Source organism: Acomys russatus, chromosome 7 (assembly GCF_903995435.1).
Source record: "Acomys russatus chromosome 7, mAcoRus1.1, whole genome shotgun sequence".
NCBI classification, from domain to species: Eukaryota; Metazoa; Chordata; class Mammalia; order Rodentia; family Muridae; genus Acomys; species Acomys russatus.
The window spans coordinates 60331569-60358604 of NC_067143.1; the positions used below are offsets into that span (position 1 = coordinate 60331569).

Here is a 27036-nt window from a genome sequence, read left to right on the forward strand (position 1 = left end):
TTTATCCAATCTTCTTCTTCTTTTAATCTGAGATATTTGAGGAAACTGAAGCCTCAGAAAGGTGCCTTTACCTAAAATAAATGCACTCTAGCTCAGGATGACTCAATTTACCTGGAAATATAAAATGTGTGTTGCCATAAAGAAAAATTTCCTTTTGAAAACTGAAGCTACACAGGCAGCATGAAAAACCCACCAGACACCTACCCAAGTCCGAAGATACATTTCTAAAACAGCCATGAAGATCTTTCCAGTAAAGTCCATCTGCAAGACAAGTCCCAACCTCACAGCGTGGCAGCATAAAGAGTAGTTCCAGAACCCACTGTCCTTTAATATACAAAACCAGGAAGCAACTGGGCCACAGTGTTGAAAGACCCACAATGAACCACAAGGGGGCAGAGCACACTCGCCTCGGGTTTCAGCTGAGTTTCAGTCATTTATCTCAAGATGGGTACAACTTTCAACACCCTGAATCTTAACCCTACCTAAAAATATGCCAGAACACTGCCTCCCTCCCTGAGAAGCAGCAGTGTCAAGTATTGCTGCTATCTGTAGCAAAGAGCTCAAGAGCAACATAGAACTGAGGGACTGTGGGAAATATGGCTAAACAGTAGCAAGCTTTAGCCCACCACACATGGAAGACATGGGAGTTTATTTAAGAATGGGCCATATTATCAGAATAGCAAAAATAAGAGGGTGGGAAAGCTGATCTTCCTGTGTGTGCCACAATGTCCCTCCACTCCTCCTCTAAGACCGACACATATTTGTAGGTCACAATAACAAGAGAACGTCTTCCCCTAGTCACGGTACGAGGGGCTGGCCTGCCTCGTCAGCCATGTTAAGAATATAGTTAGCCATGTCATCTTCAGTAGGTGCATCTGACACCACCCACGACTCATTCGCTCCAGTCATCTGTAGGCGACAAATGGGGCAGTTCCTGTGTCGATCACTCCTGTCAGGGAAGGCCAAGCAAAACAAGTTTGTTTGTTTTCCTAAAAAAAAAAACCCCAAGTTTGTTTGAAAAGTACATGGCTTTAAAAATGCAAACAAAATAAAAGTATACAGTTAAGAATTCATCTTTCTCTTCATTCTAACATTTAATTTTTTTCCCCAGGGTCAACCAGTTGCCTACATATTTTACTACGGATGGATTAAAAATGTCAACCGTGTCAGAAAAGAGCAGGTGTGTATGTGTCTCACAGACCTTGTACTATCCGCATACCTTATAAACCATTATGTACCGGCATTTGCAGCTTTAGTCTTTTGTTTTTTCCCTGAGTAGCCACCTAGGCTTGCCTAGAACTTGCCGTTTTCCTGCTGTCAGCCTGCTCAGTGCAGGGCCTGTGTTGAAGTTTATTGACTGCAGTTCACCCTGTGTTGCAAACATGTGTTGTTTGGCTGTAACGCACCTCAGCTCCAGCAGAGAGACGCCCAGTTCTCCATCTTGCTTGCTTCCAGCAGCCAGTATCCTCCTTATTTCTACACCCAAATAAGTTTTCCTTTATAATAAAAAATCCCTTTATGTCCTAAAAGGAAGTTCCCTCTTACCAGAAGGAGCGTTGGTCCAAGTGTAAAGTGTGCAAAGTTTAAGTATTTATTTTCATTTCAGTGGAAGGCACTGCGCCTTGGGACACGTGTTTGGCCAGTGGTAGACACACTTAGCAGCAAAGGGCATTACTAATTATTATTCTGAGTAATCAAGGCCATTTTTTAAAAAGATAGGGTCTCTATGTAGCTCTGACTGGCATAGAACTTGCTATATAGACCAGGCTGGTTTTGAACTCACAGAGATCTGTCTGCCTCTGCCTCCTCAGGTGCTGGATTAAAGGTATACACCACCACTCACGGCAATATAAAAGAATTTTGACAAGTTAATTACAATTAGAGGTCTGATTTTAAAAAGGTCTTTTGGTTCAAAAGCAAGAAAATTTAAGGAAATTGTATAGCAATGGAGCAATTGAGGTTTAAGATAAGAGATGACATTTAAATGTAGGTTACTTTTCTGACTCAGAATACGTAAAATTACTTAAGATTATTTTTTTCAAAGGGATTTCTGTCTTCAAATACTACTTTGGAAACTAAAAGTACCACATTTGAGTTAGAAATACATTACGAAAGGAAAAGACAATGTTTTTCTCTTCTCCCAGTGAAATCTAGGGCCATAGCCCTCCAGTTAATCGCCTGTGCTTTGGCTTTTGCATAAGAACTGAGAAATTTATTCCAAAAACTAGATGTAAAACTTAGAGTTGGCATATTATTCAGTTGATTTTGGGTTCCCCAGAGGTTAACAAGATAATTCTGTGTGTTTTTCTGTACTTAAATCATCACAATTTAAAAGCAGTCAATTTCTGCTTCTGGTCAACAGGAACTAGATATCTTTCTACTTAAAACAACTAATACACAGGACACAATGTCCGGAAGAATGGCATTAGATGAAGCTTCATGTAAAGCCCTGGAAATTAGACAAGGATGCAACTCTCAGAGAGATGAGAAGCAAAGTGAGCCAGCTGCTGTAAGCCCGCTGCTGTAAGCCAGCTGCCTATCAGAGTTTCCAGGACTGAGAAAAAGACGTAGGGGCCCTCGGAGGGCCTGGCAGGTTGTTGAAGAAAAAGCTGAGGCCAAGACAGCTAGAGTTCACAGGGCAAAACACTGCACAGCAGAGAGAAGCGCCACGAGACAGCAGGCCTCTTTGCTGAACCACCAGAGGGTGAGCGCATGAGCAGATGGCAGGAGGCTGAAGCCCTGAGAGATGTATGCAAAGGCCAGAGGCCATCGGGTGGTGCTGCTGACTCTGAGACACTGAGCACAGCACTCTGAAGGGTGTGCCCCTTCAGAGTGGGGGTGAGTAACAGGAAACCCAACCCTGCTCTGCTTCTGCTAACAAACTGTAAGAGCAGGACCCCAAAGGGTCAAAAGTCCTTATAAGTAAGCAAGCCATATTCCAAGGCCAAGTTTGGTATCTGCAATATTAAAAAATACTCACTGCCTAGAAAGGTAAAATTCACAATATCTGGTACTTAGTAAAAAACCAGATGGGGACAAAAAAGATTAGAGAAAACAATGGCTGAAAATTTTCCAATCAACTTACTGTATCAACAAACTCCAAGTCCAAGAAACCTGGGGGTGGGGATGATGATGACAGGTCACTTCCTACTCATTTTGCTTAAAAGCAGTGAAAAAATAAAGATCATACAACAACCAGAAGAGACAAGAAAGCAACCTGCCGCAGAGGAGGAAGATAAGGAGAAAGCTGCTCCCAGGAACACGTGAGGTGGAACCCAACACTGACACCTGGAGGAAAAAACATTCTTGGTCTAGGATTTTGTCTCAGAAAAAGTATCTCTGAAAAATAATTTTCAGATGTTCTACAGAATCATCAAGCAATTCAGAAGAATCTGAAGAAGAAAGGGACCAAAAAAAAAAAAAAAAGTGGATTTAATAAGACTTCGGGATACAAGATGCATATGAAAACATTTATTGTCTTCTTATGTACTAGCAACAAACAAAACTATTTAGAACAGTACAAATTGTGAAATACCCAAGGTCAGATCTGCTACACTGAACACTGTAGAACTGCCTGCAGCAATCAAGGGCCTAACCAGACACCAAGAAGCCAACTCTCCCAAACAAACTGTGTAGTCAATACAGTGTCAACCACGATCTCTGCAGGCTCGCTGTGGAGACACGAGCTCTAAACGTCCTATTAGACCATCTGGGCCAGGCCAGGTGGGTGACTTTGGACAGAGGAGACTTGAAAAGCAGGAGGAACCTGGGCAGCACGAGATGGAGTGAGCCAGACGCAGGCCAGGGTGGAGGAGTCCAGGACTGACTTACACTTCAACAATGATCTCAGCAAAGGTTCAAACGTTAGTGAAGACGCTCTCAGCAAATTAGAAGTGGCACAGACTTACATGTAAAACCCAAACCTGCAAAAGATGAGTACTTTCTGTGCCTTTGGAACAAGATTTCACAGAGAGGGTCTCTGTCACAAATTGAAATTTATCCTCACTGAAACAAAAAACTTGTACTCCTTCAGAGACATTCTCAAAAGCAAGAAGACAAGACAGAGGGAGAGGAAATATGTGGAAGCCATATCGTAAAGCGAACAATGAAATGAGCAAAGACTTAAACAGACCATCACCTAAGACACACAGATGGCAACTTAGCAGTCAGCTGGGGATGTGAGAGCCACAGAGTCGCTACCTCATGCCTGGTTCCAATGCTGGCAGCACAGGCGAAGACAACGGACTCCATGTGGTAATGGAGAGGGCCCAAAAAAGGTAAGGAGAAGTCAGGAGTGGTGGTACACTTCTTTAATCTCAGGTTTGGGAGGCTGAGGCAGGAGGATTGACACAAGAGCCAGTTGTGATCTGCCTGGGCTATACATTACAAGATTTTGTCTCAAAAATGACCAAAACCAAAACCAAACACTTAAAAAAGTATGGCTGCTTTGGGAGCGAGCTGGCAATTTCTTGAGAAACAACTGCTATATGGTCTGACATTTCAGGTAGCTACCCAAGAAAAAAATCAAAATACATGTCCATAAATAATACTGTTCACAAACATACATAGAAGCCTTCATCTGCCACTTATTTCTGCTTACAACTGTTAAATCTCAGGATAATTATATTGACTGTAAGATACTGGACAACAAAAGAACATTCTGCATGGCGCTGCTTTAAAAAGTCTAGCAAATCCAAAGGATTTTTAGCAATGGAAGCAATTAACAGCTGCTTAAGATTCCGGCTACAGCTGACTCTGGGCGGGATGGATCTGCCCCTCATGTTGTGACAGCTTTCACGAGCGTGCACATGCAGTAAAGCATTTATATTCAGATACACATAGCTTATTACATGCCATTATACAGTCTCCTAAATGCTGCATTATCTTGTAAGTGACATTAACTAGTTTGTCTAACATCCCTCCAGATCCAATAGTTCAGCTCAGGATTTGTTCTTTCCCGCACATATACAGTATTTGGGGTGGGGTGGGGGGGCGGCTGCAAAAAAGAAAAGTGATTCTAGATTCAAATCAGGCACCAAGATTCTTAAAGTAAATGTGTCAAGCATAACAACCACTTGAACTCGTGGGCAGCCTACCATAAAACTCAGAGTACTAAAGAGCAAAGCTCTCATGGGTAGCACTGAAGTATTTGTATTTCCAGTTGTCTACTGACAGTCCCAGCTGACCTGGGCTATCCCCAAGGGCAGTGGATAACTTACCACTTATCAATACACTTGTGACAGAAGCTGTGAGCACAGGGCAGGATGAGGTCAGCTCGCCCGTCCATGCAGATGCAACATTCGTCCTCATCAGTCAGCTGCTTCACCCTGAGTGTGGAAACCGAGCTGCAACAATGACAGTCTCTGTGCACGCCCGGCCTGCTTTGTTTCACTGCCTTAAAGAGCGTCAGTGAACACCCACAGTGTACAGCACAGCATGGCTTACGTGCAAAGCGACCATCAGACCAAGATTAACATCCTCTGGGGATAGCAAATACATGAGGGAAGAAACACTAAGTTTGACTTTAAGAAACTTAAAGACTCTATAAAAGACAACTCTGTGCAGGCTAAAGAAAACAAAATCTGAACAAAAACTGCATACTTGGGTCTTTCTGAAATAACTCAGTCCATTTTAGGCATATTGAATTTACATACAGGAAATCAACCAGTATTCAATTTGTTTGCTATAAGGGAAAATTAGCTGCCTCCTCATCAGGATCTCACTGTGGCGCTGACAGCATCAAGGAGAAGGGGCAGCGCAGTCTGAGGTATCAGATGGTGTAGGAAGCATGGAAGGGCTGGAGCCCAGCTGCGAAGTAGGGAGCTCCCAGGATGAACTGCAGCAGCCACGCCCCTTTGCTCCAGCAGCTCAGCTTAAATGCCCACCTCCTTCTGCTCTCGAAACGAAATTTCACTTCAATTAAATGATTTAAACATTGCATGCAGCTGTTCCATTGTTAGTCATCTCATAGGTTAGTTTTTTAAATATAATGTTTCCTAAAGTGATTTTTAAATGTTTTACTCTTTGTGCCTTTCTGTTGTTTTAAACCGAATGTTTCAAAGTATAGCCACTCTTCTTAAGGGATGGAGCTGTGTCTGATATAATTTCCATCCCCTGCTGTATTTCCAGCACAGCATGTAAGGCCTGGCAATCACACTTGGAATTTGTTGATCTGAACATAATATAAACCAATGTTAACGTGCAGTGCATATAGTATGTGCCAAGTAAAGTAAGACGTCTGGAAATGTGCACAAGGTTGCATGATGCTCAGGTTAAACTGAGAGAAAGGACCGATTATATAGCAAAGAAAGCTGATTCCTGAGTGTCAAAATACTAAATCTGAACTGTCTGTAGCAGGCAAACGAGACGCAGCGTGAACCCCCACTGACACAGGACTTCTGAAGAGTGGACAGCAAGGAGCAGTCTAGGGAGAGGGAAACCATGTGGAACCTTATTCAGAGCACTTGAGAGACAGACAGGGCCTGGCTTCAGGAGCATTACAACAGACATATCATTAGGGTGAGGTAACAGTAATGTTTGCTTCACTCATGGAGAAAAGAGTGCCTGTTGAACTGAAACGGCAATGGGTGAAAACCTCTATGCATGGGGATCTGGTACGTGTACTCATCACACATTTGTGTATACGCATACACATCAGTCACATATAAATATACACATCAACATTATACTGACATCTGAATCCCTTTTCAGCTCTACACCAGCTCTATTGACTTAGCATTTCTGCTTATGGGCTTCAAATCTTCACCTGAGGGTGTCAACAGCACAAAGTACAACAGACTCCACACAAAGTGACAGGGTGTTCTGACAGGAACGTTTCAGAGTTGGGAGCAGAAGGCTCTAAGGAACAGCGCTGTATTCCGAGAAGAATGGAGACACAGATGCTGCCCACCCTGCCTGCTACCTTCCGAGTGGCACTGTGAGCAGGAGGAGGAAGGACTACTGCTCTAGCTGAGCCCTGGGAGCTGACGTGTGCCACTGCCTGCCGCAGACCTGGAAGGCACACTGACAGATGAAGATCACTCCGGACAGCCTCTAGGCTAGGGAGAAGCACGTGAACAAAGGCTAGAAACACTTACTCTGGAGAACAAGGCTCAATGAGAACATGAGGAGTTTTCAAACATTTGAAGGCGGAAGAGATCAGTCTCGTTTGGTGGAATTCCAGAGGCACAGCCACTGCACTCACAAGTGTGCTACTGACTTACTATGATGGTGTCAGTGGGGTGAACTCAGCCACAGAGGGTATGTGCTGGGCGCTGCACTCACAGCTCAGCAGTGCTCTGGGCGCATACCGTTGCTCTCAACCTCGTTTAAAAGATAAGAAAACTGATCCAAGAGAGGAGTTAAGTTGAACACTGGGAAATTGGCTGCAGGCCTTTGCTGTGCTGCCTGCCTCCAAAGGGCCAGGTGGAAACTACTCTGCAGATAGGAGGCAAAAGCAAAGCTTTCACAATAATTAACGCCCCCTGGGTGTGAAGAGGATTGCTTCTCTGAGGTAGCAAGCCTCACAAAGCTGTGGGGCTAGCAGGAATGTAACTTGTAAGCACAGCTGATTTCCACCTGGCGAAATATGGCTTAGACTTGATAGTGCAGAGACGGACAGAGCAGCTGCCTAGGATCAGTGGCATCAGAGCACCGCAGGCCTCACCAATCTCCTGCTCCACCTCCAAACCACTGGGCTGCAATCGGCTATGTCAACTTATTCTTCTGTTTTTGTTATTCTCTGTGAGGCCGTGGCTGTCCTGGACTCCCTTTGCAGACCAGGCTGGCCTTGAACTCACAAAGATCCGCTTGCCTCTGCCTCCCGAGTGCTGGGATTAAAGGCTTGTGCCACCACACCAGCTTTCTGTTTTTGTTTTCAACTTATTCTTCTATCCCTGCTTCCTTCATCTGACCAACTGTATTCCTGTGGAGTTACTGTTAGGAGTCAATGAAGTGCAAGTACTCCGCAAACATTAGCCTTTAACCAAAATATGTGTCCACCGTGAAGCAGGGCTGCAGAAGGCCCCCAGGGGCCCCTTCCACCTGCAAAGGCCTTTTCTATGGCCTGGGTGCCAGGGTACCACTAGACGCTCACAACACATGAAGCCGGGTGCTGGCTTACCTAACAGCTGGCACTGCTTTCCTAGTCTGTAAGAGTAGCACTTTGACCACCTTCCTGAAGACGACAGCAACAGGAATTTCTCAGTTGCTGCAGTGTGGCCACAGAGGCAAGTAAACACCACTCTCAGCTTTCAAAACACTCAACAAGAGATCACCACTCCAAAGACACACAAGAGAAGACAGCCAGACCTCGGCCTCTGAAGTATGGACTTTGCTCAGTAAAGACAAGCCTAAACACTGCCTCCAGCACTGTGAAACGTATACGGCAGGCTAGTAACAGCCCACTTGGAGGTTTACTGAACAGGGAGGTACAAATGAAAAATCCAATTCAACTACAACACTGCACAACACATGGAAAGAGTCGATGAAGAATGAAGCAGAAATGCAACTGTGAATGCAGCAACAAAAGAGAGACTCCTGTCAGATACATCTTAACTTTAAAAGGACACAGTCAACACGAATTCTGCCATCTCCTCACCCAGTAAGATAGATGTTAACATGCCTGCGATCATGGAAGTCCTTTTCCCAGGATGCATTTACCAATTTAAATCATGTCACATCAAGCAGCAACAGATGGGAGCCTTTTCACACCAAAAGCATGAGAAGGAAAGTGTAGAAAGAACAGGAGGCCTGAGCAAGCAAGCACCATCGCGGCAAACTCCAGTGACGTCACTTCCTCCCGGTAGCGCAGTGTCAATGTGTACCACTGCTTGTTCTTTCCTGAGTAGACACCAAGGCCTGGAGACAACATGTGAAATCTTCCAATTAGATAATTTCTGAAATGATTTTTGCCAGATTCTTGGACCTAATTTTATAAAGGGCTTTGACTGCCTAAAACCCTGTTAAAGAGGAGGTGTCAGTGTCTCCTGTCTAAATGCACAGAGAGTGAATTCCTGGAGAGTAAGCTGACAAACGCTTCCTGCCGGGAGCCCCCTTAATCTGGGACTGTGAAGTGAATGGAAGGACAGAATGACATAAAGCTCACCCGGCTGTAGCACAGGCTGAGGGTGTCACAGAGCACAAGGACACTGTCACCGAGACCTCAGCACTTCGCCCACTCTCTGTAACTGTGTCACATACCTGCCCATCCACAGACTAGCCTGACAAGATGCTGCAGAGGGCGGGGTCTCATCGGGCTCTTCAGAGGTGGAGCTCTGAGCCAGCACGCCAGCAGCTTGGCTGGTGATGTCTTTATAAAGCTGAATAAACTGGTATAAGTTCATGATCCGTGATGCTTCCACAATGCCAGTGCTTTTGTTAATCTAGAAACACAAAGGAGAAGGGGGACAGACACACAACATTCAGTCACATATCCCAGGAAACAGTGTGATGTACCTAGGAAAATAAGAGTTTGAGTAAAAGAATGTATGTGTTTTCTTCAGCTGTGCGGTTCATCAGACAATGGTCTGAATTTTCCCATCTGACATTCAAAATAACCTTGTAAGTCTGATCAGGCGCCGTCCTGTCTGGAGTTGATAATTCAGGTAACCTTCCCAGAGTTGAGAAATGAGTTTTAGAGATTGCTGTTGAATTTCTTTTTTTTCACTTTGATGTTTTAATTAATTCTTTTTTGAGACAGGAACTTGCTATGTCTCCCAGGCTGGCCTAGAACTAGAGATCCTCCTGCCTCAGTCTCCCAAGTGCCGGCATCACAGGCATATACTGCCATTACAAGCTAATAATAATTTTTTGGTTTTTTTGGTTTTTTGAGACAGGGTTTCTCTGTGTAGCCTTGGCTGTCCTGGACTCACTTTGTAGACCAGGCTGGCCTCAAACTCACAGAGATCTGCCTGTCTCTGCCTCCCCAAGTGCTGGGATTATAGGCATGTGCACAGCTACAAGCTAATAATTTTTAATTAAAGAATTTACTTATGCTATCCTGTGACAACCGAAAAGATGATAATGACTACTTCCTCTTCCTCCTCTTCCTTTTGTGTGCATGGATGTGCAAGGGTGTTTTAATAAAAATGGTAAGTTATAACTAATTTATTATTTTTTTAATATCTGAGAAAGTAGTAAAAAATACTGAAACTCAAGAATAGGTCAGATTTCTTATTATGAAGATGTAGAATCGTATCTAATAATAAAAACCTGTTTAAATTTTGGGAAGCTAATATCTATGTGCAGATTCAAGCATACAAGGTAATTTATAATTTTAAAAAACTATACACAGAGTAGAAAACAAATAAAACATGACAGTGAATTTGCAGTAGCTTTTGGAATAAGCCTTCAGAGCTAAGGAAAGTGGTCCAGCATTCTCTTGAACCTGTACATTACAGAAGAAATCAATTACAGGCTCATTCATATAAGGGTCTCTATTAGTGAAATGGGCCATAAAGAACTGTTCTGATCATAGATTTCTTGTATTTATTGAGTGTCCACAATGCAGATGTTATAGGCATGATGTGCACTGCTCTAGAGACTAAACACATGGTATGTACAGCACAGAACCCCCTGGTACATGAAAGCTTCATGACAGGAAAGAGAAATAAAGTGCAGCCTAGGTAGATGGAAATCAGATGAGGAAAGGAGAGAAGACGCTGAGGGGCAAGGAAGGTAAAAGAAACATTTAAGAACTAGGAGAGCCAGGTGCAGTGGCGCACACCTATAATCCCAGCACTCAGGAGGCAGAGGCAGGTGGAGCTCTGTGAGTTCCAGGCCAGCCTGGTCTACAAAGTGAGTCCAGGACAGCCAGGGCTACACAGAGAAACCCTGTCTGGAAAAACAAAACAAAATCCCAAAACAAACAAACAAACCAGAAGAGGCAGTGGAGTCACCTAAGGACCTGGGGATGTTAGCTGCAAGTTGACGTGGTAGGGACAGATCAGGGAGAGGGAGAGCCGGGGGCAAAGGAAAGCCAGCTTTTAAGAACCAGAAGGTACTGGAGTGACTCCGTGGCTACCTGAGGGTAAAGCACCATAGCTGCAACATTAAGGAGTACAAGGGTTGTCCGGCAGATGTGCACCTGCTGAAAGGAACAAGGAATCCAGAAAGGAGCCAGAAGTGGGTGAGACAGAGGGAAAGGTGATGAAAGACAAGGCTAGAAGGTAAGGCAGTGATAGAGCACACAGAACTTCGCTGACCTCAACGACTCTGACCTTTATTCCAAGCACACAAAAGCCAGTGGAACACTCTGAGCCAAAAAAGTAGCACTTCAAATGTGCTGAGGAGTGGCTGTTGTGCTGAGAACACACAGGGATGCCAGGAGAGGAGTCAGGAGACCACTTGGAATTGGAATGAATATACCTGGTGGGAAGTGATGGCCACTGTGAAGAGTGAGAGGACAGCAGACATCGCTAGGGCCTCTAGAGTCTCAACATGGGTTGTCTGGAGCATTAAAGAAAAAAAATAAATAAAGGACAATTGCAAGGCCTCAGTGTAAGCACAAGAAGTGTAACACACAGACTTCATGAAGACCTGTCCATGTGCACACAGGTGTACTCTATGTGTGGAGGGCAGAGGTTAGCCTGGGCATTGTCTCGGGACACCTGCCACCTGTTTTTGACATGCGCTAGTTTGGAACTTATTAACTCAGCTAAGCGCAGGCCAGGGCCTAGGAGTCCTCTGTCTCTGCCTCTCTCATGCTGGGAGCACACCACTATGCCTGGCGTTTTTTGTTTTTTGTTTTTTTTTAAATGTGTGGGTTCTGGGAACTGAACTCAAGTCTTCATGCTTGGATGACAAGGGTTTTGCTGACTAAACTGTCTCCCCAGCCTTCTCATAAAGTTTTCTTAATAGTCACTTCAGTATATACATTCTGGGGTTTTATATGTTTATTTTATTTGCCTGTTTTGCCTGCCTGTATTTATGTGCACCACATGTGTGCCTGGTGCTTGAGGAACCCAGAAGAGGCATCAGATTCCCAGGAACTATGTTAAGGATGGTGTAAGCTACCATGTGGGTGCTGGGAATTGAACCCAGGTTCTCTGCAAGAGCAACAAGTACTCCCAACTGCTGGGCCATCTCCAGTCCCCTCAGCACGCAATTTTTAATTAATTTAATAACTTTTCTAATGTCATATCCGTAAAACGTCACATCTAAACATTAATTTAAGATCTTTTAAAAAAATTAATTAAATTTTATTTGAATATGATTAGACTAGTGTATAAACAGACAAGAGAGGTCTTACTATAAATTCAGAAATTAAGATATAAATGTTTCTAATTTTTTAAGAATCATAAATACGAAGCTCTTAGGCCAGGTGTGGTGAGTGTTCACCTTGTACACTCAGCACTTGGGGCAGTGAGGTAGAACACTGAGTTTCTGGACAGCCTGAGCTACACAGTGAGACCATTAACTCCATTTTTTTTTTAACTTAAAGAAAAGAAATACAAATAAAGAGAAAAAACACAACACTTTAAGCCTCAAGTCATTTTTACACACTAGACTTAACTCTTTCTAATCCAAATATTGGCTTCTCAAGATCCTTTGCAAAGAAATGCGAACAAAAATTCTTTGAATAGATCTGTTAGCAAAAAAAAAAAAAAAAAAAAAAAGCAAAAGAAAGCACTAAAGCCTTTGTCTTTACATTTTATTTTTCTACTTAGAATATTATTTTAAGAAAGAGTTTTAATAGAATACAGTAATGTAAACTAAACTAACAGTAATATAGTGAAGGCTACTGGAGCAAAACAAGAACCTGACTAATAATAAAATACCAAACCTTAACTTTGTTACCGAAAGGAGCACCAGAAACCAAGGGATCAGACACCTGATACGTTTGTAATCAGATGGATTTTGACAGTTTCTAAAGGTCTCTTCCTTATAAACTGAGTATTTAATGAAATAAGGATGGAGAGTTAATATAATTTAGGTAGCGTGTAGCAAACACAAGGAAAGCCTCAGCCCTGGCCGTGCAAAGGAGAGGACTTCAGCAGGTTTTTGATCGTCCAGTACAAGCTGAGCTGCTGGATGCAAAGCACAGTATTTCAGCCATGACACATAGTTTCACGGAATAGCTCCTGTCCAGGGAGCCACCAGGGAGCTAGAAGCAGAAAAGACGACTCTGTTCTCAATGCTGAAAGTTATCCATGAAGTAGGAACCAAGAGCCACTGGGACTTAGAAGACCAAGAGAGTTCCCGTGAAGGGAGACTACGGATGAGATGGTATCTGAGATGCACCTGTCGAGACATCAAGTTTACATGCAAGAGTGACAGGAACAGCTGCCAACTGCCTAAGCATTGTTTCCACTTTAGTTGCTGGCATGCCTGCTTTTATTCTGGCATTCTCCACTCACTAACATGTCTTAGGAGTTAACACTGGTTAGTCTGATCTAAACCAATCATTCCTTCCACCAGTGAGAACAGGGGAAGAGGGAGAGGGAGAATGAATACTGACCAATGGCTTCTAGAGGTCTGCTGGGCCTGTGACCAGCTGTGGAACCAGTATATCAGGATTTGCTGATGCATGGGAAAATAAATGGCTTTTGTTTAAAAAGAGTATTCTGTGACTGGTAGCTGATAACCATTAAAGCAACAAAAAAAACCAGGAATCCTAGTTGAAGAAACTCAGTTAACAGAGGGTGTGAGTTGTAAAAGAGACACCTTCAATTCAACAACATTGGTGAACACGCAGAATGCAAAAGGGACGAGTGATGAAGCAGCAAAGAAGTGTGGAGTCAGACAGTGGGGGCCATGAGCACCGCATACAGGAGTGAGGGGGTAGGGGCCATGGGCACCGCATACAGGGGCGAGGGGGGTAGGGGCCATGGGCACCGCATACAGGAGCGAGGGGGGTAGGGGCCATGGGCACCACATACAGGAGCGAGGGGGGTAGGGGCCATGGGCACCACATATAGGAGTGCTAGGGGCATGGCACCGCTACAGGGGGAGGCCATGAGACACCACATACAGGAGCGAGGGGGTGTAGGAGCCATGAGCACCCAATTACAGGAGCGAGGGTAGGGAGCCATGAGCACCAAGGGCCTGGGCAGCCCGCATACAGGAGGCGGGTGGTAGGCAGTGAGGACGTGGTGTGTTAAGCAGGACAGAGAGCTGTGGAGAGCTGTGCTTCTGAAAAGTCATTTCACAGCAGCATAGGCTGGAATATGGAGGGTGGAGATTAGCAGAGTCTATGGCAGAAGGGACAGGGGCCTGAACTGTAAACAGTTTCCTTAAAGACATGCATTTGCCTGAATTCTTAGTTCCTGGTGTAATTGCTCACATTTCTGCTTGAATAAACTGGAAGTAAAACACAGCAGAGATAAAACTGACAATCCACTAGGGAAATGTGACAGATTATCAAGGCAGTCTGGGGTCTGTAGGTCACTAACATATACTTGCAGTTTACTGTACCATTTATTCTAATGTTACACACATACACACACACACACACACACACACACACACACACACACACATTAAAACTTGTATTTCCCTTTTAAATGAATGAAATCCAGTGACCTCATCTTCTGAGGTAAATAACTCTGAAGACTGCCCTTTACCCTTCAGGAGCAGACTCCACCCATGTCCACAAACAGAACATTCCCTTCTACAGAATGTATTTCAGACTGTCAAGTGACTCACCATGGAGAGTGTCACTGGTCAGGAGTGGACCTCAGGGCATTCATAACTGTGTAAGTTATGGCTCATATGGCTTATCTTACCTTTTAGAAGAGAGATTGGGACTGAAGGAGAGCTAATAAAACTCATTTCCCCTTAAAGGCCTGTGGCTAAGAACTGCTATCCTAATTAGCGTACTGGGACAGGAAGCTTTCTAATACTCTGAAGCAGCTGCCAAGATATTTTTAGCAGTTATTTAAAATACAAAAACTCAACTACAAGAAAGTACCTCCCTGACAAAAGGTCCACTCCATCCCTCACAGTCACCACAGCCTCTCTGACAGAGTGTTTTTATGTGGATACAATCCAATGGTCTCAAAAGAAGGAGTTTCCTGAGATAACCAGTTTTTAAGGTATCGCAGAGCTAACTCTGGTGTGCTCTGAGGGCTCCACAGCTAGCTAAAGCCTCAAAAGACAGAGGGAAGGTGGGAATAAGATTACTGCTACTTCCTCCAACTACAATACTCTCTGTGACTTGGCAATTAAACAACAGTGAGATTCAAACACCTCGATGGCAACAATAGTATTAAATGATGCTTTAGGAGCTGAGGAGGCGACTCAGTAGTGTCAACCACACAGGCATGAAGACCTGAGCTCAGCTACTCAGTATCTGCAGACAATCTGGGTACAATAGTGTGGGTATGTAAGTGCTCCATGCTGTAGGAGCAGAGTGGAGGGATCCTGGGCATGGGGTGGGGCTCTGCCCTGCCAGTCCAGCCAAACAGCAAGTGAGCTTCAGGGCCAGCAAAAGGCCGTGTCTTAAAACAGAAGGTGAAGATCAACAGAGAGGTAGACTCCTGATGTTGACCTTGGGCCTTAGCCATGATGTACGCATGCACATAAAGACTAACATATAACTACCACACACACACACACACACACACACACACACACACACACACACACACACACACACACACACACACACCTAAGCTCTATAAGACTAACAAATCAATGACATATATTTACAAAATCTGTTACATTATTAAATGTGACTCTAAACCAAAACAGTATACCAATCCTACCTTGGTACAGACCACCCGTACAACCACTTTCCAAAAGGCAGAGGAATCGGACCCAGGATGAACCTCAAAGAGAAGATGTTTTTCCTGGCTAGCAGCTACCTTAGCAGTTCTGAAAAAAAAGCAAGCACAATTGCTATTTTTAGGAAAAGTAACAGAACTTTGAAATCAAACTCAAGAAACACTTTCCAACAGGGAAGGGAATAAAAACAGACAGCAGAAGTGATTGTAAAAAGTAGGTTCCTATAGCACAGAAACAGAATGTTTTGAAAACACACAGTTTTTAAAGTCAAAAGTTCTGTGGAATACTCATCTCAAAACACACACACACACACACACACAAACACACACACACAATGGTCTTTGAGTGTTGAAAAGATGTTAGAAAAAAATGAGTCCAAAGCTTGGCATGGTGACACTAGTCTGTGGTCTCAGCACTTGGGAGAGGGAAGGAGGGAGGATTGAGAGTTCAAGGAGAGCTTGAGGCCAGCCTGGGCTGCATGAGTTTCCTACGTAAAAGAAAACAAGTAGTAACAACAATTAACACCAACAAACACTGCCCAAGAAACCTGGTACTTTAAGTAAAAGTTTGCTGGCTTAATTTACACAAGTGCTGACCAAACACACATGGTTCTGAGGAACACCTGTTCTTGGTTGAGTCCTGTTTACATAACCACATTAATATACCTTTTGGTAAATTTATACTAATTTTGGGCTCAGCCAAGTAAAACATAGTTTGTGATATTAAGTATAGCTTTACTGCTCTTTCCTCATGAAGTGGTTACAAGAGCCACGCCAGCATACAGACAACACAAGCCGGGTGTGGTGGCGCGCGCCTTTAATCCCAGCACTCAGGGAGGCAGAGGCAATTGGATCACTGTGAGTTTGGGGCCAATCTGGTCTCCAAATGGAATCCAGGACAGCCAAGCCTACAGAGAAACCCTGACTCAAAACAAAACAAAACAAACAAATCCCTCAAGAAACAAACAAACAAAAAACCAGAGACAACACAACACTTTCAGTATCTCTACCCATATCAACTAAAATCAGTCTCAAGACCTGAGACTGCAGCTCTTTTATCAACGCTGAGTGCTCTCTGAGCACCAGCGGCAGAGTTGCATATTGTAAGTGCCTTCCAGCTAAGTAAAGCAACCGGCCTTAGTCAGTAAAGCCCGCCAAGGGGAGTAACTCAGCCATGCCAGCTTCCAGTTGTTCCCTGGATGCCAAGGCGCACCTCTGCAGGTTTGTCTTCATGGCTGGTGGACAGCAGAGAGCACGGCACTTATGAAATGACCAACTGTAGCCAAGGAAATGACTTTCAAGCTACACTGCTGGTATTGCTTAGTGCAAAGCCACCAGCGAGAGCTTGGGTTTGATTCTCAACACCATTTAAACAAAAACAAAACAGAAAAAGAAGCTCACCAAAAAGAAAATAAAACCCCTCAAGTCTACTTAAGTATCCTGTGCCAAATAAGTAAAAGGAATATATTTTTACTGTTACCCAATAATTAGCATGTAGGTGATATCACAGGACACAGTTTATTTTTTTTCCTCTAAAAGTCAATAAGCAAAATTTCATCAGTCTCCGTTTACATATATAAATTCGAGGGCTAAAGGATGGCAAGTGTTACTAAGTTCTCTTCCTAAGAATTGGAGCCCTGCACTGGAGGGTGGCGCAGTACGTGGTAACGGTTCTTGCCATCAAGCCTGACCACCTAAATTCAATCTCTGGGACACACATGGTAGAAGAGAACAGATTCCTGCACGTTGTCTTGTGGCTCAACAGGTGCACTGCCCCATAAACAAACAAACAAACAAACAAACTTAATGTAACTTAAAAAAAAAAGTTGAATCAAAAATAAGGTGTCATATTCCCGACACTACTAAATTCTCAATCCTATTTTGTTCCTTACAAATACAAGCTCAGAAACAAGCTATTTTTCTATTTTTAATAAGTAAAAAATCCAGTGTTCCTAAAAGGAAGCAGGTCCTGATAAAGCCATCAGACTGTCCTTTAGCCTTCATAACTGACTGAAAATAACAGACACTATGTTCGTCGGGAGAGAATGCTCTTTTTGCCTAACATGTTTCATAGTGTCAGTGTGTGCCTTATGTCATAAATGCCTCTGGAACAGGTACGGACACATCACTGCAAGCCATTTATACAGTGCTCTGTACCGCATGTGCGCCTGCAGGCCAGAAGAGGGCACAAGATCTCATTATAGATGGTTGTGAGCCACCATGTGGGTGCTGGGAACTGAACTCAGGACCTCTGGAAGAGCAGCCAGTGCTCTTAACCCCTGAGCCATCTCTCCAGGCCCCTCTCTGCAAGCTATTAATAGTGACCGTACTATTACAAAGTTGTCTGTAGTGGTGCTGGGCTTGGAGGTGACTGAATGAGAATGTAGGATAATGGAAGGAACTTCCAATTCACAGACAGGTGGATGTCATCAGTATTGACTATCAGTTCAAACGCTCAAACCCTTAGCACAGTGCTTTGTGCATTGGATGTGCTCAGTGATCATTGGTTACACTGAAGAGACTAGAGAGAACCTTTAAGATATCATTTAAGGGCGCTGAAAAGAGGTGGTTAAAAGCACTGACTGCTCCTCCAGACGACAGGGCTCAGTTTCCAGCACCCACACGACTGCCCACGATGGTCTGTAACTCCAGTCCCTCTTCTGGCTTCTGCAGACAGCAAGCATGCATGCGGTGCGCAAGCATACATGCAGGCAAAAACTCATACACATAAAATAAAATAAAAACATATTTAAAAGATATCATTTAAAGAGTCTTAGGCGAGCTGGGCATGGTGGTGCACACGCCTTTAATCCCAGCACTCAAGAGGCAGAGGCAGGCGGATTACTGTGAGTTCAAGACCAGTCTGGTCTACAAAGTGAGTCCAGTACAGCCAAGGCTACACAGAGAAACCCTGTCTCAAAAAAGCAAACCAAAACAAAACAAAGTCTTAGGCAAGTTTTAATTAAACTCCAAGAGACAGAGACTGATACAGACTAAAGAGGTAGAAGAGGGTGGTACCAGAGGAAGATTTAAGAAAAAACGTGTCACCCATCCATCTGCCACAGGGGAACAAACCAGCAGTATTGAGAGAAAGCACAAGGGTCTGAGGCCATTCAAGGGGAAAGAGCCTCTGTATTTTAAAAGCTTCTATATAGAACAGCACAAAAAATTGAGGTGAAGTTTATAAAGAGACTGAGGTCAAGGTGGAGAAATTTATAGTCTATCTTAGAGACTTACTCAGCAGAGTTAAGCAGATCAAAAGTGACCCATCACTGCACATGGCTTCAGTGGACAAACAAGCGGCCACCACACTGGCACACGGAGGTGCTTTTGACTGCCCAAGGCTTTCCTTTAGTGACTAACTGGCAAATTCTCTTCTGTTTATGCCCACTTTAAGTGCTCTCACACAAGAGTCAATTACTGCCTCTTAGCATATGACTGCTGAGCTGCAGCACAATCGAGAACTGCTTCACTGTACCTGTTGTCTGTGTTCTGAACCTCATTTCAAGGTCCTCCCGTGCCTCTGCTCCCCTCTCACATTTTAAAATAGCGACCTAGCGCAGACAGTCAGGGTAGTACTAATTTATGCTAAAGAATCCATTCTTACCATCAGTGCGTGTGGTTACCTCCTACACAATCATGACAAATGGAGGCACAGAAGAGAAAATAGAATGAAGATGAGCAAGCCTTACACATCATTGAGTTCAGCTACTCTCCCAAGAAATTCTTCATAAGTCAAGGAGCCACTTTCTCGAACCAAGGTGACGTGTTTTGCTACTTTTTCTGGTAACTTGTTAATAACCAACTGCGTCTGATCCGAAAGTTGCTGTCCCATGGTGAAATGGTGTCTTCAGAATTCAGAAAGAGTTTTGCTTCACATAGTTTCTGTTAAATATAATGCAAAAGTTATTTTACATAAATATAAAAAAATACTAATATATTCATTGTCCTAGTTAGGGTCACTATGCTGTGGTGAAACACCATGAGCAAGAAAACTTGGGGAAGAAAGGCTTTACGTGGCTCACACTTCCACACCACGGTCAGGACAGGAACTCAAACAGGCAGGAGGCTGGAGGCAGGAGCTCACACAGAGGCCATGGAGGAGGCTTCTTAGTGGCTTGATCAGGCTTGCTCACCCTGCTTTTCTGACCAGCAGCCTAGGGGTGACCCCACCCACAGTGGGCTGAGCCTCCTCCCCTGACCACTGTAAGAAGATGACCTACAGACCTGCCTACAGCCCCATCTACAGAAGTAACTTCTCAACTGAGGCTCTCTCTTCTCAGGTGACTTCAGCTTGTGCCAAGCTGACATACAACTATGCAGCACACTCACCCCTCAAAATGCAAAGAATACTAAGATACCATAGTTCTAAAAGTAAAAATGTGTTTTTTCAGAATCATACAGCTAAATGATTCACTTCCAATATTGGAAGAATGATAGGTCCCTAACTACCAAAACAAAAGCCATTAAATACACACAAACACGGGACAAATAAATATTTAAAGTATATAACCATAAATATGTATTATTTTCAAGTATTAAAATTTAATACTCTGAGGGTTTTTTAAAGTTACTTTAAATGCCAGGTGGTGGTGGCGCACGTTTTAATCCCAGCACTCAAGAGGCAGAGGCAGGTAGATCCCTGTGAGTTCAAGGCCAGCCTGGTCTACAATGCAAGTCTAGGACAGCCAAGGCTACAACAAGAACCCCTGTCTCAAAAAACAAACAAACAAACAAACAAACAAAAAGTTACTTTAAGTAAGTAAAAGTACAATTATACTTTAAAAAAAAATCCCCCATTACCATTTTGGATCTGAACCAATAAATATCATATTTGAGGAAAAATAAAAAAGGAAAACCCAGACTTCTAAAACATAATCTTTGAAGGCAAAAGATTACATTTTAAGTATGTCCAAGTACAGCAGATTCATACCAACTATATTCCAAGAGGAACCATTAAATCCTCAGCTTAGAACAGGTGTCCAGGGAATAGTGATTCCTTGGTGGCACACACTACTGACATCTCAAAACACAATAGTGGTGAGCTTAATTTTATTCTAAGCAAGAACAGTTTCCAAAAAAATATTCCTAAATTCCCAAAACCTAAGGAAAAAATGTTAAACAAAACAAAATTTATAATGTGAAAAGGAGGGTGTAGCATTAGAGTAAATTTCTATCAAGAAGAGCAGTGCCGGGTGTGGTGGCGCACGCCTTTAATCCCAGCACTTGGGAGGCAGAGGCAGGTGGATCGATGTGAGTTCGAGGCCAGCCTGGTCTACAAAGTGAGTCTAGGACAGCCAAGGCTACACAGAGAAATCCTGTCTCGAAAAAAAAAAAAAAAAAAAAAAAAGAGCAGTAACTTCACCCTGACACGTACTGCATAGAGATACTGAAATGACATGCTATCTTCACTTTCAGTGTTCTGACTCATACATGTGGAAACATCATGAGTAAGTGGTTACAGACCAGCTAGCTGGAAACCATTATCATACATAGTCTTTCTAAAATGTATGTTTAGCCGGGTCTTGGTGGCACAGGCCTTTAATGCCAGCACTCAGGAGGCAGAGACAAGTCAGTTCTCTGAGTTCAAGGGTAGCCTGGTCTGATAGAGTTCAGGACAGCCATGGCTACACAGAGAAACACTGTTTTGAAAAACTAACTAAAATTAATAAAAATTAAAAATATATTTAACAAGTACTGTGTATGGTGCTTATGTCTTAGGGACAGGGTGGTGAGGAAACTTGAAAAGACAAGGTTCTTGGCACCACAAGGCATTCAACACAGTAGGGGAAAGGGCAATAATCAAACAGTAAGTTTATGATTATAAAATAAATAACACTAAATCAAACAAGTACAGAGTGCTGTGAAAGCCTAGCAGTGGGTGAAAAGCACTTGTCTTGAGTTGGGAAAGAAATCCTGGGCAAACAGTTGAGTCCAGAAAGGTAGTCGAGGTTTGTAAGAGAGTCAGGGCATGGTGGGAGGACATTTTAGGCAGAGGTTTCCAAAGGTATCTGAGATAGGTAGATTCATGGTGCCTTCGAGGGAAATAAAAGACACAGAGATGACTAGAGAAGGGAGACATTGATACCAAAACAAAAACAAAATCAAGGTGTTTAAGAGTTTTTTCAGAAGTGGGCATGGCAGCACACGCCTTTAATTCTAACACTCTGGGAGGCAGAGGCAGGCAGATCTCTGAGGTCAAGGCCAGCTTGGCCTACAAAAGCAAGATAGCCAAGGCTACACAAATAATAACAACAGAAGGAGGAAGAGGAAGGAGAGGAGGAGGAGAAGGAGGAAGAGGAGGAAAAAAAAGAAGAAGAAGAAGAAGAAATCCCTGCCAAAGATTTTTTCTGATAACTGGAAGACAAGACTAGGCATGCTTGCCCCATCTGGCTGACCAAGACTAGAACGAATTAACTGGACCTACTGGATAAGACTCAGTGACACGCTAAGTCTATAAACACAACAGGTAACTCTTGAATGTGTTCCAAAAAGCTGACTGCACAAAAGCTCCAAGGTAAGATGTGCTTTAAAGCAGCACAAAAATAGAGAAGTCCTGAGGTTTTAGATGTAAATGACAGTATAATAGGTACAACAACGACGCCAAAATAATCCTAACCTCTCGCTAGAAGCAGACGTCTACCGCAAGGAACCTCCCTCTCTGTTACACAACGGGGCTGACCACACAGGAGGTTTTTATTAAGCTCAAGGCAGCCACACCTTTACAAGGGCACCAATAAATTAGAACGTGTTCAAGTCATGGGTCTAGAAACAGAAACAAGGTGGCTGGCTGTGCCTGAGGACAGCTAGGTAATGACTCAGGCAGCACAATAGCCTGTTCTAATATTTGAGGAGTTGTCACATAGAAGAGGAAGTGAGATTTTTTTTTTTTTTACATGCTTACAAAGAGCAGATTTGCTAATAAGTACAGAGGGGAGGGCCTAACTTACTGGAAGAATGACCTAAAACACAGCAATGGAAAGGACTGCTGAAATACGCATGAGCCTTTTGATGACATAACACGAAAAAGATTGCAAGTTCATCTAATGAGTGCAATAGAGAATTTTCCAGGTGCAAACTGGAGGCCCTAACCTTTAACCCGGCGATTCTCAACCTGTGGGTTGCTACCCTAAAGACCATCAGGAAACACAGATGTTTCCATTACAGTTCAGAACAGTAGCAAAATTACAGTTATGAAGTAGCAGGTCATCACAACATAAGGAACTGTATTTAAGGCTCACAGCACTGGGGAAGCTGAGAACCACTGCTCTAACCTAACGTCTCACTCTCCAAATGAGGCTTAACTTCCTCAAGCTTTGCTGTACCCGCTTAATAAATACACGCTAGTCAGCCAGCCCGAGACCTCCAACTCCATCCACATTACTTAACAGAGAAAACTCAGCTTCTGAAATGGTCTCAAGACTTAACAGAGCTCATGAGAGCTGAATCAGAATTTGTAGGGAGGCAATGGTTGCCCCCCCCCCCCGCCTTGGGGATTAACTAAAAGAAACAGGAGAAAACTATACACAGTGTAGGGGAAGTCCTTACAAGAAAAATAAGACCTTAAATAGGACCCAAAGCATAGTCCAGTAAAAGATGACAAGACAGTGGGGTTGGGGCCAGGCAGCTAACTGTGGGGCAGTAGCTAGGGAATGAGTTCCTTAGAAAAGTTTGTCCTGATTCTCTTGGCCCTGAGACCCCCTCTGACTGTAAGACGTGTTTCCTCTTCCCCTGGTAAAAGGCAGGCACGTTTACACAATTGCGTCATTTTCCTCTTTAAGGTAGAAAAAGGAAGGTTCCAGCACATTTCTTTTATCTGCTATTTCAAAACATCTTTGTACCTTAAAAGACTTCTTACGCAAAGTGTCATATTTTGATACCCTGGGCTGCTCATCAAAACCCATCTGAAAAGAAGTCTTTGTTATTTCTTGAATTAGAAAATGTTGCATTGTCTCACTGGTACCCTAACTTCGAATGGCAAGGTTTATAGTACGAGGCAGCATATTATTTTCCTGTAATTGCACTTAATATCCAGGAAACTGAATCACTGACTCCATGCCTACCTGGGGGCATGGAAGAAGGCAGGACCCTGCATTTAATCAATATTAACCAATTTCATCACCAGTGTAATATGACAATTACCTATGTGTAATATAGAGCCACTGACATGAGTACCCACAAGAGCAGTCTGCTGACGCCACCCTTCAGTCACCAGCCACAACCTTTTCAGTATCCCTCCTTGATCTATCGCCATCACAGCATGTACCATTCAATTAAATCACTCACTTCCCCCATGAGTTCTCCAGGACACATAGGTTTTGCTTCTGGAAAGTAAATAAGTATATATACAATATTTCCCCAGTGAATACAGTAAAAATATTTTATCATTCATCTAGTATTCTTTGATTAGCTCAGTCATCCACACTAACATAAAGTAGAAGTTAAGAATATATTTATGGTAGCCGGGTGTGGTAACCCCAGCACTCAGGGACACAGAGGCAGGCAGGCAAAGCGAGTCCAGGACAGCCAAGGTTACACAGAGAAACCCCCCCTTCCCCCTCTCTCTCTCTCTCTCTCTCTCCTCTCTCTCTCTCTCTCTCTCTCTCTCATGTTTATGTATGGAGATATTGGAAAACCTTCACAACAAAGTATCTCCCTGGAAATCACGTTACAGTCGTACTGCTTACAGACATAATTTGCAAACCACTAGCAATAAATTTCAGTAAAAGACAAGTCTGTGGTCAAGCTTCCTCAAAGAGCTCGTGGCCGAGGGCCCTTCTGTGCACTTCCCAACAGCGGCTGGAGGACTTTCTAAACAAGAGCTGTTAGTCTGAAATCACAGGAACATCAAGGATTCCCAAAATGCCACATTCTCCAGTGGGCGGCACAGTCGATCACTTCTTTTTCTAACAAATAAGTTGTTGTTGTGCAAATGTTCCTTATAAGGACGTAACAACTGCATCACCAATAATTTCCACACACTGGAGCCATTCAGAAAAGATGTGGAGGGAAACTGAGACGATCAAAGTCCAAGATGACTAGGTGAGGGCTGGAGAACGAGCTCAGCTGGGAGAGCGCCTCCAGGAAGCACCAGGCCGGAGTTCTACCGAGTTCTACCCCTAAACCTACGTGAAGATACTGTCGTGGCTGTCATGCCTGATCTTAGTGCTGGGAAGGCAGAGATGGGAGAAATCCTGGAACTTGCTGGCCAGAGGGTGTAGTCTAACCAGCCCCAGGTTGACTTCTGCTGTGCACGTGGCACCCACACACACAGGATGACTAGCTGACAAGGATTTCTAGGCACCTTTGAAGGTTGTTAAATTTTGTTACATCTCCAATCTTAGTAAAAAAAAAAAAAAACAAAAAACAAAAAACTAAGTCCTACAACTGAGTCCCGAAGGAAACAATTTACTTTATTATTCAATGTTTACACAAATTCCAAATTTACAGGAGGTATCAGCTGTTGAAATTAATACAGATCTAATAGTCCAAAGATTAGGCTGCCCAGAATCAGTATAGAATCTATAATCCCTGTTCTGGGGCTAAAGGTCTTAAGGAGGAAAAAAATAAAACTACAGAAATCTCTCTCTTGAAACAAACAAACAAACAAACAAACTGAAAACCTACAAACAAATAGAGTCCTGGGTACTTGCTGAAGTTCTAACAGCACTGGTGTGTTTATTACTTAGAAAAAATATACTAGATTTGTATGAACGCTCCTTGAGCCTTCTCTGCCTTTTTAGAAAGAGAAATAAATTTCCTCTACTTAAGAGAATTTAGATGTATCCAAAGAACCAAACGAGATCAACTACAACATATGCATTTCCCTTATATATACTGTTCTTGTATGACAAATGACAAAGACAACATGGTTTTGGAAAACACAATCATGCCAATGAGGAAAATATACAGAAACTGAAACCTGCCAGCATGAAAGGTTTTTTGTTCTTTTTAAAGTCCACGCTACTTCTGAGAGTTCTGAATTCAGGAGGCATCACTTCTCAAAGACAGCTGTCGGGACTATGGACAGTAGCCAGCTCGCGCGTCAGAGGGATAAATTTCATTTTATAGCAAGAATGGGCACGAGGGCGTGGAAAAGATAAACTTAGTTGGAGACATAAGGATGAACAGCCACTGGGAGTGTTACTGCAGTCACATATATGCCAGTAGAACGACATGGGTAATGCGGCTGGGTCAGACTGTGAAGGCACACTGCCGTTTATTTAACAGGTAGGCTGAGACAAATTCCAACAATAGTAAACCCATAATTTGTAATGAAACTGCACACCAAAGGCAACTTACCCTACAATTATGATTAGCAAGGAAACATTTTTAAAGGTTGGTTCTCAAGGTAGCAATTAGTTTGACAAGCCAAGGCCCAGATGCACTGTCAGGGAGGGTTTAGAAGGAGGGTTGGCATATGTTACAAGGCCTAGAAGCCTTGCCCCATGGCCACTCTCCCGCCCCGGCCGCCGCCCCTCGGCCCCTCCTTGGCGCACCTGCTCTGCTAACCAACAGCTAAACTGCTCTTGGCGCCAGCGCCAAGATTCAAACCAGCCTGAGCAGGTCGGAAACCTCTTCCCAGCACAAGCCGAAGGCGGACCCAGAGCATTCACCCGCCCATGCAAGCCGGTGCCCCTCGCCCGCAGCCGAGGCCCTCCCTGACCAGGGCGGCCTTGCTTCCCCGAAGCCCGGATCCACAGCCTGCTGCAGCCCAGGCCTCCGCTCCCTGTCCCAGGACCACGGAGCGGCTGGAAAGGGACAAGGCGAGGGGGCGGCGCTGCAAGGCTCACCCGGTTTAAGGCATCGCTCTCCCCGCGCCAGCGACGCCGCCTCTGCTGCAACTTAGCTAAACCCGCTAGGCGGCAGCGGCGCAGCGGGCGTCCCAGTCGCACCTCAGTGACGTAAGGCCACGCCCTCGGCGTTGCCTGGAGACGGAGCTCCACCCCAGCTGCTAGCTTTCAAGGTTTCTGTGGCTCCAGGCTGCTGACACATATACATGCAGGCAAAAGACTCATGTGCATAAAAATCAGCAAAATAAAGTAACTTTAAAAAAACAAAAATGACGAGGCAAGCCACAGACTTGGAAAAAGCAAAATGTATTTAACGAAGGACTTCTAATTAGAATACACAAACAATTCTTACACCTAAAAAAAAAAAAAAAAAAAAAGCCCAAATATTTTAAATGGTCAAAGCCTGGACGAGCCCTCTAGATTATAGATAGCAAATAAGCACATGAAATGATGTTTGACACCTTTACTCATTAAGGACATGTAAATGAGAAGGAAAATGAAGCATCAATGCTACACCA

The 27036-nt window shown here is 43.7% G+C and overlaps 1 protein-coding gene across 2 annotated transcripts; it reads right to left on the reverse strand.

Moving 5' to 3' along the window:
* On the reverse strand, positions 1-26636 carry Rnf141 (ring finger protein 141). Of its 2 annotated transcripts, none has more exons than XM_051149230.1 (6): positions 26519-26636; positions 19418-19610; positions 15708-15816; positions 9202-9383; positions 5220-5327; positions 1-949 (listed from the first exon to the last, which is right to left on the reverse strand). In XM_051149230.1, the coding sequence occupies exons 2-6, from the start codon at positions 19558-19560 to the stop codon at positions 799-801; spliced, it is 693 nt and encodes a 230-aa protein (XP_051005187.1). In that variant the 5' UTR covers positions 19561-19610; positions 26519-26636; the 3' UTR covers positions 1-798. The 2 variants fall into 2 exon arrangements, with proteins under 2 accessions (XP_051005187.1, XP_051005186.1); XM_051149229.1 differs by lacking the exon at positions 26519-26636 and adding an exon at positions 26225-26352.
* Positions 26637-27036: the final 400 nt, after the last annotated feature.

What these genes read in the sequence shown, in the direction of transcription:
- Rnf141 (XM_051149230.1), bottom strand. Translation starts at nt 19,560, where the DNA reads ATGGGACAGCAACTTTCGGATCAGACGCAGTTGGTTATTAACAAGTTA. An exon ending in TACGGGTGGTCTGTACCAAG is followed by an intron (nt 9,384 to 15,707) that starts GTAGGATTGGTA and finishes TTGTGTTTCTAG; the next exon opens with ATTAACAAAAGCACTGGCAT. An exon ending in GCTAGTCTGTGGATGGGCAG is followed by an intron (nt 5,328 to 9,201) that starts GTATGTGACACA and finishes TTCCACACTCAG; the next exon opens with GGTGAAGCAGCTGACTGATG.